A 21,724-nucleotide genomic window follows, 5' to 3' on the forward strand; every position below is an offset into this window, starting at 1 on the left:
ATGGGTGGTCTAAAGAGACAGACAGCTGTTTCCCTGCACTATGTCTGCAGTACAGAGTACTACTGGAAGAAGGGTGTTGCAGCCTACTTGAATCTATGAATAAATCTATCTTGAGAACACATATTAGAGAATATCAGGACACTTCTGAGACACACCATTTTTGTAACCACTCTTCCATCTGTGATCCTTTTCACTTAAATTCTGTAAATGAAGAACAGCCTCCAAAAGCCATTGCTGGATCATTTAGTTTCATATAGAAATTTACATCTCAGTTACTTAATTGGCATCCCAAAACCTTCACTCCTTAATACTCTCCTTTGGTAACTGAGTTCAGACAGCTACTATACAAAAAAAAAAAAAATTGTCAGAAATGCTTCTAAATTATTAAGATATATTTTTAAAATAAAGGGGAAATGCAAAACCTTCCAACCTAGAGGTAGTACTGTGTATTGTACTACCTACTGTTTCTAGGAAGACAGCATCAAGGTTGTTGTCAAATACATAAATATACCTTCCCATCTAAAGATTTACCGTGGACCAGTAACATAGACATTTTACTGAAAAGAAATACTTTAATTCAGGGAATGATTAAAGACATTATTTCCTAAACAAATTAGCATTTGTACATAGAATTTTGAATTAAAATGAAGAAGTCCCAGCGTGAGGTTTATTTTTTTTTCAGTCACACTGTTGAAGAAAGCACTAGTATCTGTATTTGAATTACCAGGGTTGTAGGCTTTTGTAACCCAGTCCAGATCAAAACAGGTTTCAGTTCTGGACATCTCTTTCCAAATATAACAACCTGCATCCAGAAACATTAACACATATCTACTTCAATCCATAAAACCTTACTGTATATACTTAAAATTAGTACTTGTAATGTACTGCTCTTTTACACCTCTCAGTTACTCAATAGCTCCTAGGGGAAAGCAACAAATGCAGTACAACATCAAACAGTCTCTGTGCTTTTCTAACATGTCGAAGTCATGTTTATTTCCCTTCTTGTCAGCAAAATTCCTTAATATAAATGTACAGTTCTGCATATTTGCCCTGAATACCAAGCTACTGCATGAATTATGAAAGAAGGGTGCAGCTGGTAACACTTTGCCAAACACACTACAGGCAAAGAAACAAAGAAACCAAATCCAAGGTAGGTACAGTATGTAAGTGACATGTAATACTTACTATTTATATGTTTCTGAACGGATGTATTCAAAAACATGAGATACTCCCAGCTGGAACTGGTCAGCAATAGGGGTAACCCAAGGATTGTTCTCTGCTTTGAAGACTTGCTTTTGACCAGTCAAATCCAAATTACCTGAAAGGTAGGTATTAAACAAAACAGCACATGAAAAATATTTGAAATATGAAAAATATGAAAGAAATATCTTGCTGTGAATATAAAACTTAATTCATTTCAGAGAGTACAAACATAATAAAAGCAAATATTTCAGTTTTAGCAGACAGGAACAGGATGACACAGTAGTTCCCATTATGATAGATGCAGTTCCACCCTGTTCATTTCAGTGCTACTACATATTGCACAGTAGGATTGCATGTAAAATTTATTCATCAAATTAGTTTTAAGCAGGGCTTAATAGTGCATAGGTGTTGGGCCCTCTTCACCGTGGCTTGCAGGAATGAAAGGAGAAAGATGCTGTGGTAGGAGTTTGCTCTGCTGAAGGTTTGCATTGCAAAGCATTTCTCGACCACTGCTCCAAGCATAATGTCAACAAGCGATGCCCAACAGGCATTTTGCCTTCCCAGTGCCCAATGCATTATTTGTGCTGAGATCCTTCCACTGATCTGTGGCTATAGTTATCGATACTGAGAAAAACAAACAAAAGCAAAATTCTTGCAATATGTCAGTTTTACCTATTCTGTTGACAGGAAGACTTAAGAGACCTATTAGGGGTTTGCTCAGGATTTTTTGTTTGTTCATTTTGTAAATGTTTACCACCGAAAACTGAAAAAGTACATGCTCTACTGAAACTCTTCATGACTATGGATACAACAGGCTGAATTCCAGGACAGTCCAGTCACTGAAATATTTTCTCGTGTTCTTTAAATTAAAAGAAGGAATCTGTGCTACATTTTACATTTATTTTTGTGAATTTTATGATGAAGAGAGACCTACCCTCCACACAAACTTAAAGTAATGAATAATAATAAAAATCTTTAACTACGGGAAACAAAACAAAAAAACTACAAGGTTTTGAAGACTGACTGCACCAAGCTGTCAGAGAAATCTGAAATCAATCTGATGTGCTAGCACTTGTGTAAGCTGCACAAACACACATGCATGCCACGGGAGCTGTTACAAGCTGCATGCTTGCTGGCCATTTTGGTTGCATGCTCTACATTACAGCTAATCCTTGACACGATTCCCTCCCTACAAAGGGTTAACACAATTAGAGTACAGACAGACCATTATACCATGTGAAAAGATGTCATGCATCTCATATCAGCCTATCAACAAGTTACCATTACCTTAGCAAGCTCATCTGTCAGCTGTCTGTGGCCTGTTCTTTTGAATAACAACAGGCAGGGAGCATTTCACCCCTCTGTCAGTCAGGCAGCAATTGCCCTCGCTGCCTCACGCTTCAGTGCGCCTCGTTAGGAGCCTCGCACCCATCTCCTTTATTAAGGGACTCGGCAGCCCTGTTCTAACAAGGATCAGGAGACAGGATTAAGTACTGTGACAAAGAGGACCTAATAAGCTAGAAACTGGTGTGTGTCTAAATCTGTGCTGGCTCAAGGCGCAGGCTCACGCTGCTCGCTATTCAGTTTTCAGGCACAGGCCACCGGAGAAGCAAGCCAGCACCGTGATTAGCTGCAACCCTCTGACCCGTGCTGCTATGGAGATCATGTATCACTCAGGGGCTTGCTTTGCAATTGCAAATTGGATTTTCCATTTTATTACCTGCAAAAAACCACATACAGCGCTCTCCAAAGCTACCAACACTGTAAGCATTCACTTGTAATTACAGTTCTGCAAGTACCGCATCAAGGTAAAATGATCAATCTGTGTACAACTAATAAAAATAGTTAAAATAGGGGAGGTATCATCATGGGTCAAATTCAATGTTGCTTACTGGACTAAGTCACACGTTCCTAAAACCTCAATAGCCAGGGTCTCAGCTGAATCCTCTCAACCCAAGCTGTGTCAGAAGTTTACTGCCCAAGGAACACTGCCACATGTTTCCATCCCACGGCACAGTGTGCCCAAATACCACATGGCCCATTTAAACATAATTAACTGTAATAAATACTCTACTAAAGTAAAAGAAAACCTACAGGAAAAAAGAGGACTGCTCAAGCAAAATAAACCGTAGGTGTCCATGCCAAAGGAATCACTTCATTTTCTTCCGTCTTCTGTTTTTCCCCAAAACACACTGGGGGGCAGGTACAGATACTACTTTTTACCTTCAGAGGGAAGAGGCAAGCACAGGCCCTAGGGGTGAAATTAATCTAATTACAGGGGAAATTGAGGCAAGTCTAGCATCTGCACCGAAGTCTGCCCACTCCCTGCCCAGGACAGCCCCCTGAGAGCCCATTCCACTGGCCACCTACAGCTGGAGCAGGAGGTCAGCTGCCACGTCATAGCCCATGGTTTTAATTGAAGAATTTAATGAAAAATTAAGCAGGATAAACAGTCACAGAGTCTGCTCCACCTTATCAGCACCAGAGAGGAAATGGAGTCTAACACTCCTGCCACAAGGCAAGCCACTTCTATAACTAAAACTGAGACAGGATGGAAACGTGTCACTCCCGCATCACAGTACATTGCTTGGGGCCATACGCTTTCTGTGCTTACAGCTAAACCATCCATGAATGAGGGCTTACCTAAGTCTGCTCCAGCTGCACGACATCCAGGAGTCCCAAGCACAAGGCCAAAGTCTCAGCAATACCTCAGGAACAGTGCTGTGGTAGCCAAACACAGGGGCACCCTGCATGAACCCTTCTGTCCCAGTGCACCAAGATGAACCCCACAGCGTGGAAGAGACCAAACACACCTGCAGCAATGGCTCTGGTACCAGGCTCACTGTAGGAATGCTATGCAACTGGACATCTTACAGATATGTCCCTGTCTACCCCCATCCCCAACAGTCTCCTTGCCTAGACAGTTTTTTTAGGCAGCACTGTGCTAAGAAATGCTGTTATTCCATCCCTGCAGCACTAGAGCCATGGGACAGGGAAAAAGCCGTGGCAGATGCACCTTCATGCATACTGTCTAACAGCAGCATCAGCAGAACACTACCCCCAGGTCTTCAGGAAATTTATATACTGTTCTGCTACAAAGATCATATCAAATCCCTCATATATTTTTAGTAAGCAAAATACAAAACTGCATCTAGTAAAAATCCAGCACTGAAGGTTCAATCACAAAATATATTAGAGTTGGAGATTGCATTGGTCACTGCTGGTTTGTTCTTTCCATGCATATCAGCCTATTAAAAAATATTTATCGTCTCTGAAATTTGGCACAACTGGTAGACTAAAATTGTATTTCTTCATAATAGACTTAAGGTTCTTGCTGTTCTACCATACTGAAAGAGATCAACTCCACTGAAATGCATTACAGTCACATGCTTCTGGTAAGAGAGGGGAAGGCCACCTTTAAGACTAGTCAGCGCAGCCCCTTTCCTAGATCACAGAATTTTTTTTCATATTATTTTTGAGCAGTTCTAAAATTATTATTATAAATAAGTAACAAAAGCTATGTGTCCCAGAACCCAGGTCTAACATCCTTAAAGAACCTTCTAATTTCTAAGCCTGAAGGATATTTTATTTAAGCCTTCTATCTTGAACAGACATAGATTTCCAAGTAGGGAGAATCCACAGTGAACATATGCCGCTACCAGTGAGCAGACACCTGAAAAGAGAACAGTCTGTAAAAGAGAAGAACAGAAATAGAGGTCTAACAGCTGACTGCTGTGCATGACCTGCACAGAATGACCAAAAGCCTTCTAAACAGGAGACAGCTGTGTGGTCTTAAAAATACCTGATCATGGCTTTTTTTTTTTTTCCCCTCCTTGTGTCTCAGCACTCAGTGTATCTAAAGATGATCCTGAACCATTAAGTTTGATTGGATCAGTGTGACTGAACTTCTGTGTTTAAATCCACCTTAAAACCAAATTGTTCCTATGCCCAACTAGTAAGCTGCGCAGACCTGAAAACTGTCTGCTACCCAAATCTCTTGATAGCTGCTACCTGGAAGCTACAGTAAATAATCTAGACAAAACAAATCCTTGAAAATTCAAAGGGCAAAATCAAAGTATGCATGTTTTTAATTTTAAAGTATTCTAACCTATGGCATCCACTGACTAAAAATACCATTTATCACTGCTTAAATTCAGAGCTCCCACAGGTATGGGTGGACAGAAAAGACATTTCGTATGACAGTGGGCATGCCCCATCCTGACTGATGCTAAAGGGAAAAGGCAACTATCACTTCCCAGCACCTCCCTCAGTAAATCTATCCTGCCTTTGATCTAAAACACGATAGTTAATGTTCCTTGTTATTTTCCTTTAGTGTTGTTGAAATAAAAGTGGTTTGTGTGAACATTCATATTTTGCTCAACTGCCTGCAAAGGTCAGAACAGAGCTCATAAACGCCAATAAAATGCTGCCTCCCGCAGTCGTGTTTGCAGAAAGTGTCAGAGCCAGCGATAATGCTGTGAGGCACTTTGGCTAAGGGTGTCTGTCTCCAGACTTCCCAGGCTCCTCCTGTCCACTAAAACTAGCCTGTAAGCATCTCTTACATGCAACTAAGCCCCTCATCCTCTCGTGACATATGATATACGGAGTCTATAATATTTAGCCAATATATGTATGCTTAAGGTATAGTAAACTATGACTAGTGTACATAGGCACTACTTCAATAAAATGAAAACAGAACCAACACTAATCTTGAACTGTCCTTTCTACTCCAATGCCCCTTGGTAACACTTTAAATACTGTGGTGGGTTGACCCTGGCTGGATGCCAGGTGCCCACCAAAGCTCACTTTATCACTCCCCCTCCTCAACTGGGCAGCAGGAGAAAAATATAATGAAAAGCTTGTGGGTGGAGACAAGGACAGAGAGAGATCACTCACCAGTTACTGGCACGGGCAAAACAGACTTGACTTGGGGAAAAAAAACCCATCAAATTTAAATTTATTACCAATCAGAGAAGAGGATAATGAGAAATAAAACCAAATCTTAAAACACCTCCTCCCAACCCTCCCTGCTTCCCAGGCTTAACTTCTCTCCCAAATTCTACCTCCCCTCACTGGCACAGGGGGACAGGGAATGGGGGTTGGGGTCAGTTCATCACGCGTTGTTTCTGCTGCTTCTTCCTCCTCAGGGGGGGACTCCTTCCCCCGCACCAGCGTGGGGTCCCTCTCACGGGAGACAGTCCTCCATGAACTTCTCCAACTTGACGCCTTCCCATGAACAACAGTTCTTCTTGAACTGCTGCAGCCTGGGTCCTTTCCATGGGGTGCAGTCCTTCAGGGACAGACTGCTCCAGCGCGGGTCCCCCACGGGGTCACAAGTCCTGCCAGCAAACCTGCTCCAGCGTGGGCTCCTCTCTCCACAGGGCCAGGAACCTGCTCCAGTGCGGGCTTCCCATGGGGTCCCAGCCTCCTTCAGGCATCCACCTGCTCTAGAGTGGGGTTCTCCACGGGCTACCTGTGGTCACCTGTTCCACCATGGACCTCCATGGGCTGCAGGGGGACAGCCTGCCTCACCATGGTCTTCACCACAAGTTGCAGGGGAATCTGCTCCTGGAGCACCTCTTCTCCCTTCTTCACTGACCTTGGTGTCTGCAGAGTTGTTTCTCTCACATCTCACTCCTCTCTCCAGCTGCAAAGTGAGCAATTTTTTTTTTCTCTTCCCTTTTATTTTCTTAATTATGTTCTCACAAAGGTGTTACTGACGGGCTTGGCCTTGGCCAGCAGTGGGTCTGTCCTGGAGCTGCTGGCATTGGCTGTGTTGGACATGGGGGAAGCTTCTGGCAGCTTCTCACAGAAGCCACCCCTAGGACCACCCAACCCACTACCAAAACCTTGCCAAGCAAGCCCAATACGAAACCAGTTCAAAAATCAAAAGGTGAAACAAAGTAATTAAACAACTCTGACATTTGAGAAGTGAACATTGGCATTCAGCATAAGAAACATGATCCTAGCTGTAAAATGCCAGATCAACGATTCTTTGTAATGGTTTAAATTCATCCCTAGTGGAGCTTCATTAAAATCAACAGAAATAACTTTTAGCCTGTATACTGTGGAGTTTCACATCTGCATCCCGTTGATACTCTGACTCACCTTGCAGCCCACACTCTACTGCACTGACCTCAAGGAGAGTCCTCTGACTGCAACACATCTCTTTTAGTGATTCCTCTTAAGACTGCAATGTAAGTGTTCTTTCCCTTTACAACACAAAGGTCTTTCTCTCACTGTCGTACATAAGGACAGGAGGAACAAAATTAGTTTTATTTCTCTATTTATATCTAAATACCCTTGAATCCTGTTTTATTAAATGCTAAGTACAGGATCAAGCCACTACACTAAACTTAAACTTAGGTTATACGTAAAAATATGTCTGTCCTGGCTTGTTTTAGATTTGCTTTACACAGGGCTTATAATTTTTATTACTTTTGTGGCATGTGCTTTGTCTCCGTTGAGAGAGCGATTGGTTTAAGTGTGGGGGTGGAAGAAATATCATGACTATAATGTCATAAAAATGATACCAAAGCAATTAATTGTGAATGATGTCTTAAAATCTATGTAAAAAAATGAAAATCTATACTGATTTCTATGCCACAAAGTGTTATCAAAAGTAAATTACTTTTATGCCAATCTTAAGCATGTGTAAGCTGTGCATTGGTAACTCATATCATTCCTATAAACAAGTAGTAATCTCTGCTTTGAAGACCCCTGGCACTTTTGAAAGATTAGTAAAAGAAGAGAGTAGATTTAAACAGCAGTTATAGAGGAGCAGTAAGACAACAAAGAGCAAAGACTTCTTGTACATAAGTGTGACTCAGTCTTTTTGGAACCAGCAGAAACATTCACAGAGCTATCCAGCATAATAAACAAATCTACAGCTCCATAGCATATGTTGAAAATATAATTTGCTTACTGATGAGTTTTTATGCACTAAAAGAAAACAACTAGTAAATCTACACCTAGACTGAAGTGCCTCCAAAAGATCGATTCCAGCAACACTTTTGCTTTCTCTCCCCTACATTCTTGTGATGGAGAAGGTCTAACAGTACCACTTGGAGTCACCAGTACTTCAAAGAACCCCTGAGACAGCACCTGTGGTGGTTTTATACAACAGGAAAAAACGGTCAAGTCTCAAATAACAAGAAGTTAGATTCAGTACGTACAAATACACCAAACAGATACTGCAGAAGATTCATCAGCATATTGGGTTTGCGTGGCAAGGTTCTGGTAGTGGGCTGGGGCGGGACGACATAGGGGTGGCTTCTGTGAGAAGCTGCCAGAAGCTTCCCCCATGTCCCACACAGCCAATGCCAGCGGCTACAAGATGGACCTGCAGCTGGCCAAGGCTGAGCCCGTCAGTAACACCTCTGTGAGAACATAATTAAGAAAACAAAAGGGAAGAGAAAAAAAAAACCCAGCACACTTCACAGTGAGAGAGAAGAGTCAGAAGATGACAGAAACAACTCTACAGACACCAAGGTCAGGGAAGAAGGAGGGGGAAGAGGTGCTTCAGGTGAAGGAGCAGAGATTCCCCTGCAGCCTGTGGTGAAGACCATGGTGAGGCAGGCTGTCCCCCTGCAGCCCATGGAGGTCCATGGTGGAACAGATGACCACTTGTAGCCCGTGGAGGACCCCACACCCCATCAAGTGGATGCCTGAAGGAGGCTGGGACCCCATGGGAAGCCTGTGCTGGAGCAGGTTCCTGGCAGGGCCTGTTGCCCCGTGGAGAGAGGAGCCCACGGTGGAGCAGGTTTGCTGGCAGGACTTGTGACCCCGTGGGGGACCCGTGCTGGAGCTGTTTTTTCCCCCCAAGCTGAGTCTTTTGCCCACGCCAGTAATTGGTGAGTGATCTCTCTCTGTCCTTATCTCCACCCACGAGCCTTTCCTCATATTTTTCTCTCCCAGCCCAGTTGAGGAGGGGAGAGATAGAGTGGGCTTTGGGGGGCATCTGGCATCCAGCCAGGGCCAACCCACCAATCAAACAGAAACAGGCTGGAAGTCTTCCTCTGCCTGCTTTCCTGACCACACAGACGGGAATGTCTGCAACTTCACCTTGGAGCATTGGACTGGAAGCCCCAGGGTCAAAGAAGGCTGAACGAGCAATCGGAAAGCCAAATGCTGAAGCCGAAGTCCATCCTCAGTTTCACAATTATTTTCAGGGACGGAAAACAAGAGTGCAGATATTGTAACATCATACATTATTTTAACAATTTCTAGATGTAAATGAGAATTTCCAATAATGAGTTCAGAGATTGGACCCCACCTTGTACATTGACTTGAATACATCTAACATTAGAGCTCTATCAGTTCAGTAATTGAAGAGTTTAACAAAGACATTTCAAACAGGAAAACGTCTGGTCTGAAAAATGTCAGGAAATGGAGACTTGGCCAGTGGTGTCTTGATCAAATGGTTCATCACTGTTAAAATGCATTCTTCATTTCAGTGCTGAACTTAGCTGCCTTAGTTGTCAAACACTGCTGCTTCTTCCTCCCATCTACAAGGGATGTGCTTTCTTCTCATGGAGTTAGTGAGGACTGGCAACTAAGTTCTCTTTGACAGGTTAAATAAAGACTCTGATTATTCTGTGTGATCCCAGAATAGCTAAGCCATTTGCTCCAACTCTTAGCAAAAGGACCGCAGCTGAAATAAGTAAAGTAAAAGCAGATCAACTAAATCTTGAATTCTTTACTCTTGACACAAAGGTGAAGTGATACAGGACAAACTGGTATGGCCTCAGTTACCACTATTACAGTTCTATGGGAAGAGAATTTTACTCTCCAGCATTGTCCCACTTCAACCTTTCACAAAAGAGTGTAAAACAAAGTTACTTTAGTCCCAAGATATTTATATGAAATTCCAGTATCATAGCTAAGGTCAGCCAGAATCATTACACCAAAGTGTAATGAGGAGTCTGGCACTTCCACTCCAGAATGTGCCAGGACTGAAGATGAAGCCTGGGAAAGAGCACAGAACAGATGAAATGCTGAACTTCTCCCTTAAACCATATTTCATATAGACCTCACCTGGCTGGACAAACTCACATTTCCATATTCAGGTGACAGGAGCAGTTAACTCTCTGGGAACAAGGGGAGAGCCCTGGCAATTTCTACCATCTCTCCACACAAAGCTGACCTTAGCAGGACAACTAGTAGGAAAAGCAAATAATATTATCATTCACAGATGAAAAATAATATTAACATTCACAGATGAAAGCCACAAAACAGGAACTTATTCAACGCAGCACACAAGGCACTCCTAGCCAAACACCACTCTGCTAATGGCTTGTACTTCCACATGACAAATCATGCTGTTTCAACAGCCAAACTCCACCACGCACAGTCCTCAGGTACCAAGGCAACCAGCCCAGCTGACGCCGTCGTGTGGGTAGCTAAGGGGAACGGCAGAAGAAACACCATTTTGATAAAAACCCAAGGAATTACTTAAAAATGTTTCCTATATTCTTTCTAAAATTATTTCAAATTACTTATGACTCAAATTAATTTCTCTCATATTCCTAATGTGAAAAAGAGAGACTATTCACTAGAATACCTACGAGTATTGCTAAATTTCTCTGATTTCTTTCTTTGAAAGGTGACATGTTGTGCTGGGAATACCATTTCCTTCACTGCTCTGTTAACAGATGTCCAGTGATGACCAGGATCTCAAGGGGCAAATCGACAACCACTGCTAAGTGTTCCCAGTGAGAAAACCCAAGAATACACTACACGGCAGACAGCTTTTGGAACAAAGGGAATTAACGTGATGTCAAAGTAGTTTAACATCAAAGACGTTTTAATGGCACGGGAAGTATTACAGGCTTAGAGGATCAGCATCCCAATTTATTTTGAAATATAATGCACATTTTTTCTAACCTCAGAAACTCCCCTGGGATTCTCAATTACACGGGAATTCAACAGAGCATTCTCTCTTTGAAGGATTCCTATCAGATCAAGATCTAGTTAATTTAAAAATATGAGTTTAAAAAGGATTCACTGTATTGCTTTTGCCCTGCACCTTTGAAAATTCCATTCAAACACAGGTTGCCAAGTACAGAAGAGCAAAACCACTTTTAAATACTATGAAACACGTAAAATGAGCCAAACTTAACAACAAATATAACTTTTACTCAGATTGGCTCTAATTATGGTACTCTTACCTACCACAGCTCCGACAGAACAGATGAAATATTTGCTGACAGAAATATCATTATTATGCTGATGGTACTTATAATCAGAGTACACTCAACATTAGGAAAGCCTACACACACTGTAGTCATCTGAGAAGCAACAGTAGGACCTGCATATTTTAAAAACTAATGTAAGATCAAATCTGCATCTTGGAAAGGTTGGCAAGAATTATGGCAGAGCAAGGAAATGAATGCCTGTGGTGTAAATTTAAATGATGGGCTATAGAAAACATCTTTCGGCATATAATAAAATTGCAGGTTGTCATCTCTTCTCATACACCTTAACTCCCATCAAGTACTCTGTGGAATCAGCCTGGTTTCTAATTACATAAAAAGTGGTGGGTTTTGGTGTTGTTACTGGATTTGTCTAAAATGAGAAACACAACTAGAATATTCACAAATTTTCAGAAGTACTTTTCTCACATAAATGACCTGCCTGTGACCTATCTTGTTACGTAGATTTTTCTATTATTCCTTAACAAATAACTGCTACATCAGTAGTCCTAGAAAACAAGTTATTTTGTTTATCCATTAAGAAGTTTAGTAAAGCTCCTTACTTCCTTACACCACCTTTTCCTTAGTTCCAAAAGTAGAAACAGGCAATTGTTTTAAACTTCCAAGGTATCAATTAGCTGTTCCAGTGCTCAGAACTGGTGTTCAAAGAAGCCCGGGATGTTCAGGCTTCTAACAGGCACCACAGACCTGTATTTGCAGGTGTGAGCAGCAGTGTCTTGAGACACAGGTACAGTGTAGTGATAGTTTACACTGAAATAAGAAAAGTCTGGTATTTACGTCAAGTGTATTTAGAAAAGAAATATCTTTTGTGAAATAAGTGATTCCTATGTTTGCACATGTCTATTATAATTATCTAAGTAAACTACCATTTTGATTAATATTAACTTGAACAAACAACTGCAGCAACTATTTTGTATAATATAATATTCATTCACAAATTCTAGAGTCATTTCAAAAGCATAAATTTTAAAATGTCTTCCTGCGATGGAAATATTGAGACTTTTGGCAGGATTCCTTGAACTTTCTATTTAAAGCTAATCCTTTATCCAGAGAAGATAACTTAGCTGTTCAAAACTAAAAAATTATGAAAGAATTACTTAGCCATGCTGACATATAGATTTAATTTATTAAATGCTTCACCCTCCTTAAAAAGGAACGTGGCTACTTATCCCATCCAGGTTTTTTTTCTTTTTTAAAGAGCTTGAATTTTCCACTTCTCATGTACCTAACTTCACAGTTTTGATAATGTCTCCCTTTACCTGAGGAAATCATTTGGTAAACTAGAACAGTTTTGAATAGTACACTTAAAAGCCATTGATGCCAACATCCAGCTTTGGAAAAAGAGGAAATTAAAAACACATTCTTAGAAATCACAGTTCTTCCCATACACACAAATAACATGAGTAAACCTGGGGTACATGTGCGCACACGTGTGTTGGCGGCATGGTAATGAACACAGTCAACATTAGAATCTGGGTTTGAAAAAACATGCCATTTGTTTTCACATCAAAAACAAACCTACAGACAAGCTAGTTACATTATCTGGGTGGCTATTCACATTTAGCTACAACTTTGTGAATATTCTGCATCATATACTACTGACTCTGCTAAGAAGATCTTTTATGTGGCACATACGGGTCCACCCAGATGACCATACAATGAACTTAAAACACCATCATTGATCTTACTAATTGCATCTGCCACTTTACGTGGTTTTTGTTTCTACTCAGCTTTTTTTCCAAACACCGTTTCAATTGTTAAATGGTCAGAATACACAAAGTGACAGATTTAGTGCTTCCTTAGCAATTTATATAACTGACTGCAACTCTGTTGTTGCAGTGAATCATGATTTATTTGTCTCGCAATGCAGCACATAACCTTTTAAATGCTGGGGAAAAAAATGCCAGCGCTTCTTTAAAGTTTATATATGACTGCCCACCGCCATTCCTCATGAACGGGTTTTTGAGAGACAAATGATAAAAACAAGCTGCAAATTCCACCCACCTACTCCCCGCCATTTCCTGCATTCATCATTCACACGTCCTGTATTTACAGACAAGCACACTCACCCAGAGCACCAGTGCGCTCGTCTAGACCCCTCTTTTCCTCCTGGGCAAGAATATTTTTCTTAAATTAGTGATATGAATTCTCTGCTAAACACAGAGGAGGATAATACTGATCTCCCCCAGCCCACTTACTGGTGCGTTCCACACTCAATCATATCGAGTGAAACTAAGTGCAGAATTTAGGGTTTTATTTATTGGTATCTGTCTCCACTACAAAATTGTGATCCCAATGTCTGTCTGTGGCCTTTTCTCATACCCTACTCTCCATGCCTTCTTCTGCACTTATTTCCATCACCTTTAAAAACCAGCTTAACTTATTCCTCCCCTTCTCCTCATTCAAATACACTGTTTTATTCTGGTGTTTATATTATGCCCATCTGCCTGGTAAATGAACAATTAATGACTCGTTGCTGTCCAGCAGTGCCCGAACTAAGCCAGTCAAAAGCCTTCAGCACCTTTAATTATGAAAGTGATAATGAGAGAGGAAAGACTGTTTACTTTAACTAGAACAGCAGTATCTCCAATTAATGCAAATAGGACCTGCTCATTGAAAAGCTATTTATCCAACATGCACAGTACAAAGTATTTGGGTAGTTCTCCTTACAATATAATTCAATTTTAAAAATTTAAGAAGAACTCAAAGCAGATAAAATTGTTTTTCCCTCAGATGGCAACTATGGAGTTAGCAGTCCGTTCATTACGTTGTAGCACTCACATACCACCTTTCACTGGCAGACTTTAAAACTGTCTGCAAAGGCATGCTTCTCTAAATTATCCTAGTATGCAGAAGGGAAAACAAGGCTGCAGAGATAAGTGACTTTCTAATCATTCAACAGATTCATGCTTGCCTGTGGCCTGCTCCTACCTGATCTCAAACAAGACCTCCAAAGCCCAGCCCAGTGCTCCATTTACTAAAATTCATTCTCTAAATGTATGTTTGCCTAGATGTTTAATAAACAAGCAAAAAACATTGCTTTGCACAGTGAACACGCTTGCAAGTTGCACAAGTTACAAATCTAGACTTCAGTGCAATGTTCTCTGGAAATATACCCCAAGCTCTAGGCTATTTTAAATATCTGAGATAGTTCTAGTGCTACAGATTGCATAGATGGCAATAGAAATTATGCCAACGGATCAAGAATGAGGATCTTGGGTAAGAACATAAAATGAAACATTGGTAAATTAATACATGAAGAGAAAAGTATATTTTATAGAGTAGCATTTTGAGTAAATAACAGATGACAAGGACTTAAGCTGTGTCAATGCATCTCATCTTGACCAAGTGGGACAAAATTACCAGTCCTTTTTCTACCAGATGGTGATACTGTTCTATAGTGCAAAAAAAAAAAACCGTTAACTAAAAGGAGAAATGCTTCCCTTGGCCACCCTGAGTTTTGCAGATCAGTGCAAAATAAACATCAAGAATTTTGTTTCAAACATTTCTATTTGGTTTGGACAATGATGGTAAAACCATTTAAAATTAATTTGCTGTTATGCTTGTAAAGCAGCAGCATGTTTAGAACATTTAATTAGCCAAAGAAGGTGGTTAGACTCAGTGCAGCATTTAACTTCCACTTCCTGGAAAAAAAAGTGATAATTTAGGAAATTACACAGAAGTACATTTACAGATACTACATGCTTCCAAAATGTTACTGCTGTTGAAAGAGGCTTCATAAATAAATGTGCCTTTGACAAAAAGCTATAGAAAGTATAACTGTGTCAAGGAATAAACATCTAAAATTAAGGAAACAAGAACAACTTTCATCTACCAGTGCTGAAGTAAAAAACAAACGAACAAAAAACCTCAGCATCATATAGTCTGCTAGACTGATAAAGGCAGAAAAACCATGGTGGGTAAAAAAAAAAAAAAAAAAAGTCAAAACAAACATCTTCTCCCACCTCATAGAAAAAAGCAGATGCTTTCCTTTGCTGTATAAAACAAAAAGTATGAGAACTTGCTTTGACAACAAATATTTTTTGTTATCTTTAGCTTTATCATGCTAACTTCAGTCACTATCTATCCGAGTTTTGGGAACTATTCTGTGGAAGGTATTAGCAGAAACTAAGAAGCTTCCCTACGTATAGCAGTCCATGATAACAAGAAACAAGAAAAAACCCTGTGTAACAGCTGTTTCAACAACAAGTAATTGATCCAGCTACATTATTCCCTCCCCAAAAAAATTTATTACTATCTTTAAAAAGAACTGAAACCAAATTCTGGCTTGAGACAGTCACAACTTCTATTGAAGTCAATGCCCCTTACATAAAATGGAATACTGCAATACAAATTCAGCAAAATCAATACTTACATTTCAAAGAAAAGCTCTACCTTATAGGTTGAAATAAGACACTTGTAATCATATTTAAATGGCCAATATCACAAATCCAAAGTACATAAACCAGCTCCACTGCTTTAAGTGAAAGAGCTGTCAACTCACTAAGAAAGGTAGGCTACTGAAACAGAAAAACAAAAGATTCCTCTAATTTAGCTATATTTTACTCTACTTAATCAAATTTCCATTTTTACAGGAACAGTCAGAAAAAAGTCACTTGCACTGCTACAATTTTTGTTTAATAATTTTGGCTGATCCAAATAGTGTTCTCAAAACCCAGAGACAACAATAGCTTTGCAGACCCAATATTTATGATACATTACATAAAACAAGATGCTATACACAAATTGGCAGTCGGGTGTATCAATACACAAGGAAAACATAACATGTAATAACTAATAAAACCAAACACACATCATCTGCCCCTCCTGCATATCCAGTAAGAGAGAAAAAGTTTTCATATAGGGGAAAGTAAATATTAGCAGCAATGTCAATGTAAACGTAATTATTTCCTAGAATTTAACAACTTATTTCAGAGGAAACACAATGCATCATTATCGATATTATTCAGATAAGTAAATGATCTCCCATAATCTTACCTAGTTCTGGGGGCAGCACAGTAAGACGATTTCCCTGGATATGAAGTTCCTTAAGCTGAGCGAGCTCACCAATTTCTTTAGGCAGTGATATCAGGTCATTGTCTCTAAGACTCAGCTAAGAGTGAATATAAAGTAGTCAGAACAATTTTTGGTTACCATAAAGCAGCCTAAACCAGAACTCTACTGTCTCTGCCCCTACCTTTCTCCTAAACACTCAATTCTTCCTATTTATTTACAAGTGTCTGCTGACAAACAAGAAACAGTTCTAGGTATAGTGGTCTATTCCCCACAAACATACCCTACTACTCCTTAAACTGACTAGATTTTATTCCTCCGAGCGTTGCAAAAGTGAATTGATTTTCCAAGAATTTAGATAAATTACTTACTATCTGCAACTTTGTGAGCTTCCCAATATCTGGCGGCAGGATTTCAAAATCGTTGTCACTTAGATAGAGTGCACGCAGGGTGGCTGCAAATTAAATAGCAATATATAAACAGGGCAGCATATAACCCAACCATTTGAGGTCTAATCAATAAAAAGGAGTCAGGTTTGATTAATAATCCTGACTTGGTGAAAAGCCTTTGACATACCCAGAGCTCACAACAATAACAAGCAGGTCAAACTTAGATTTACTGGCTTATTGTATTGTTGGCGAGTTCAGGAAAACATCTATATTCAAAAGGACTGGCACAATTAACAATATCTACAAGAGTAGACTCCGTCAGGTTCTGGCACCTAGTCTCAATGCCCAGCTGTCAGAATACAGTCATTACTCTATTACCCCGATTCTTATTTATTACATCAATTTGCATCCTAAACAATTAAAAAATCATTTGAGATTTTTGGACAAATAAACATCTATGTTAAGCTCTATAGAAAGCACAACGTAACACTAGGAAAGAGATCTTTAAAAAGTGCAATATAGAAGACTCAAATTGTGTAATTCGTAATTTTCATGCTCGGTCTCTATGAAATTAACAGAAAAAGACTGAATGAGCAAACATGACAGTTAAAAAAATTAAATGGAGACCCACAAAGAACTGTTGGGTGCAGCAGGAAGTAGTCAGGTCAGCAAAACCTCTCCTCCACACCAGAGAGAAGATCCCATTTGTCTTACACAGTTTACTCCTCTTTTCATTTCATTAAGTGTGACCATTTTTAATAATGCTGACTTAAAAATTTCACTCTGCCAGGTTACAAGCACAAAATCTCTCAGGCAGCGGCACTCCTTCCTCTCCCCTCGCCTGTCACTTTTGCTGCTAAATGCACTGATCCTGAAGCCACTTCAGCATAGTACACTGAGAAGATCAGGAAGGTAGTAGAATTACTGAAATCCAGAAACTGCCAGAATTCAAGTTGCTTAGGCAACCATAATGCAGCCCTTTTGCACATATATATTAAAATATCTTTATTTTAACTGAGTATTTTTAACATGTGCAAAGGTCAGCCTAGCTCTACCATTCCTGTGCCAAGCTTTGTAACCTTAGTTTATTTTCTAACATACTGGACACTTCAACATCCACGTGCTCTTAAAACTATTTCAGTAATGAGCCATCAAGAACACGCTTGTTTCCAGAGTCAACACACAACAGTTGCCTTGCAAAACAGTTTACTTTACCCCAAGGCTTGCAAGCACCTATGAAGTTGGACACAAGGAAATATTACTCAGAAGAAAACTAATATACCATTACTAACCAAGTCTTCTCGTGTCCAATGGTGTCAGGTGACTATATATCAGTGATAAATATTGCTGAGCTACACAGAAATATTCAAGAAATATTCAGAGAAAAGCATAAATATCAGAAAAATTCTGTTGGAGTTTGGTCTCCATCAAATACATTTCAACTGCAGAATGCAAAGCACCGTATCATGAAGATTTGTAGTTTTTAGAAAAGTTTCTTACTCAGATAGAAGAAGTTTCCTGGTAGAGAATTTTCATTTAAGTTGTTGTAAGTCAAGTCAAGAACCTCCAGAGCTGGTAAAGAGCCAAATCCCCTTGGCAAGGTGTTTAACCTGTTCATGCTGCATGTAAAGATTAAAAAACAGAACACGATATCAGTATTCACTTCATATAGTGGGAATAATACAGGCAACAAGAGTTTAGTTTTCTAAAAAATGTAATCTACATGAGTCCCCTTCTTTTCTGAAAAGGGGTTGATAATACAAGATACTGAGCAAGCCTTCTGCAATGCAGACTTTTTCTCTCACTCGCATAAATATGCCCAAAACTAGGCACTCGCAAGGGATCCCGTCTGTTATGTCAATCAACAGCCACACCTGAAACATGAAGGACAAGGGAGAGAGGTGCAACAGGGCTATGTTCAGCTCAAACAATGTGCTACAGAGAAACCTGGTCCTTAGTAGATGACCTATCTTCTAGCTAAACTATAAATTACCTTTTTGCACATCATCTTGACCATCTGCCATTCCACCATACCACATAGTCCTTTCACCACGGCACCAAATACAAAGATGAATACCTCAACTACACAGTATCCATGTTCATTGATAATTGCTGCTTAAACCCCTTCTTAGGAACAGTAAATCTGTGTCACTAGATAACTATTGATGCACACAGAGCATGAAGTAAATAAAACGTCAGTCCTCTGATTGATGATGGTTAGTCTAAATATAGCTCATTCAGCCAGTCTTAGAGGTTTAGGACAGCAGTTTCCACCACCAACAGCCAGAAAAACATGGGGAAAGCTAACAGAAGGAAAAGGTTTCTCTGATAACTTGGAGCAGATAAGCTACAGAAAACAGTAACTTTTCTTTGACCTCAAGGGGCTTGAACAAGGTGATCCAGATAATCACTAGAGCTGCTGCAACAACAAGGAAAGGCAAGCAGCCGGGGATTATATTCATAGAACCTTACTGTTCGTTTACAAGCTAGAGCTCTGGCTGCTTATCATATGTACAGAAGAGAACTACCCACTTATTATTCATACTGTCTCTATTGCATATACATCAAACATAGCTTGTGTGTCTGTATCTTGCTCTGGTTATGACCCAAGTTTGAATGTGGAAAAAAGACAAGCATCTTCAGGAAGAGCATGTATTTGAAGAACTGGATTTTATTCTTATGTGATGATAGGAAACAATCATGACCTTTCCCATGTTATCTTTAAACATCCTGAATTTGACCCTCCTGATGTAAAAGTGATAAATAGCAATAGCCACAACTGAAGTCAAGAGGAAAAGTAATGTGAATGCATGAAGCGTGACATAACACTAAAATCAAATACGACTGAAGAAACCACCTCCTTTTTCTCTAATAAAAAGGACTTGGTGGCCCTGACAGCCTTCCCTTTTGTAAGCAAGGAACAGGGAGAGAAAGTGCTCTCCCTATTGAGAACAGGCAGAATGGTATCTGTTCTTTTGACAGGCTTGAGAGGTGGCCTGTGCTAACCTCATGAAGTTCAACAAGGCCAAATGCAAGGTCCTGCACCTGGGTCAGGGCAATCCCAGACATAAATACAGGCTAGGTGATGAGTGGCTTGAGACCAGCTCTGAAGAGAAGGACTTGGGAGTGGTAGTGGATAAGAAGCTGAATATGAGCTGGCAATGTGCGCTTGCAGCCCAAAAGGCCAAGAACCGTATCCTGGGCTGCATCAAGAGAAGTGTGGCCAGCAAATGAAAATATTTATTGGTATTCCAACAGTTCAAGATGCAATTCAATTATCAGCACTTTACAAAATTATCTAAAGCAGGATACACAAAGCCTAGCCAGAAACATTTGGTATTTAAAATAGTAAAAAAATCCTTAGTTTAAGGTGTTAAGAAGATTGAACTTATAAATACAAATATTCTTTCTATGAGAAGCCTAGAAAGCTAAGGCTTACCCCTACCAGGGCTTTCCTAAGTAGTTATACTTTAGTACACTCAGTTTTGAGAACATTCTGTGCTTCACAGTTATTTTCTTAATAATTCAAGAAAGCTTTCTGCAACTGTAGTTATTATAAAGTATCACTAACTCTACTAGAATATAGTACCTGAACACTTAACAGGAATGTCCCTGGCTCAAATTCGGTCAATACTAGCTCTTTGAATTAAATGTACATCACACTTAAGATTTGCTGCTTTTACAAGTTTAAGAGAAATTTAAATTTCTTTAATCCCAAATTTGGGATTTGGGAATTAAAGTCCTAAACTAACATGGAAAAATTGGCATTCAGTGGGGTTTTTGGTGGTTTGGGTTTTTGTTTTTGTGGTTGTTGTTCATCTGTTTGTTCCTCCCTCCCCAAAGCAGAGCAGACAATAGAGTCTGGCTCTTACACAGCAACCACAGAATTTAGAGAGAGTTGCTAGGGAAGTAAAATTCAATAATTGTTAAGTTTGATTTCAGTATTAGATGAATGTGAGTTGCTGTTGCCCTTAAATGGTTACCAGTATACTAGAGTAATGGCTTGATCACTTTTAAGTATCCTATCAACCAGGACAACAGCTAAACACTCTGAAGCAATAATTGCCAAGTTATCCTCACCTTGAAAAAGAAACTTTAATAGTAAAAAATAAGAAGTTCCAGGTTCAGTTGTGACAGCATTGGACAGTACCTCTAATACAGCAAATTTTTGCATTAAGATACGCACCCAAGATTCAGGTGTTTAAGCTTCTGAAGGCTGCTAATCTGTGTAGGCAGCTCCTCAATCTGGTTGTTGAAGAAGTTGAGCACTTCTATGTTTCTCAGGTCTGCGATGTTTGCTGGCACAGCTGTGGGAAAGTTTTCACAGTGAGAGACTGCAATTCAAGCAAGTGACCTACACTATAGATGCTCTAGTAGCACTACTGTATTTTGCTCTGTTTGTACAGTGTCTGACAGCAGAAACAGCATCCAATAGTTACTACAATAAAAGCAAAGTTTATATTAAAAAAGCCTCCTATCTGGATCTGTCCTCATTGCTGAGACAAGACACTTTATACTTTTCAGAAAATTACTACCAGTATTGTAAGTTATTCTGACTAACAAAGACCACTGCAGATAGAGATCAAGACAACAAATGCTCTAATAGACTAATAAAGAGAATCAGGTCATCCTCTGAGTTCGTGCAGCACACACAAGCTGCAAAAGAGTAGAGCTTAAGAGACTCAGATCATTTCATTATCTGAGATGAAAAACATTAATGATACAAGTAGTAACAACAAGATAACGGTTTTATTAAAGGTCCTTAACAGCAAACATGAAAACAAACTCACTTTTAGTGATGGCCCATTCTGCGTACTGCTTAAATAATCTAGTATCCAATTTCTCGTCCATTTAAGAAACAACAAAACTTAAAAAATTAATTTCAGCCCTGTAAGATGAACTGTT

The 21,724-nt window shown here is 39.7% G+C and overlaps 1 protein-coding gene across 1 annotated transcript; it reads right to left on the reverse strand.

Annotated features, from left to right (window-relative positions):
* Nucleotides 1–1,184: 1,184 nt before the first annotated feature.
* RSU1 (Ras suppressor protein 1) lies at nt 1,185–21,173 on the reverse strand (the record flags this gene model as incomplete). The annotated part of the gene is given in 5 exon segments (XM_010166810.1): nt 1,185–1,318; nt 16,416–16,530; nt 16,802–16,884; nt 18,320–18,438; nt 21,006–21,173. Coding segments are annotated over 5 exon segments (619 nt in total), but the record flags the coding sequence as incomplete, so codon positions are not given.
* Between the last annotated feature and the right edge of the window lie 551 nt (nt 21,174–21,724).

This window comes from Antrostomus carolinensis, unplaced genomic scaffold, assembly GCF_000700745.2.
Source record: "Antrostomus carolinensis isolate BGI_N321 unplaced genomic scaffold, ASM70074v2 scaffold20484, whole genome shotgun sequence".
Taxonomy (NCBI): domain Eukaryota; kingdom Metazoa; phylum Chordata; class Aves; order Caprimulgiformes; family Caprimulgidae; genus Antrostomus; species Antrostomus carolinensis.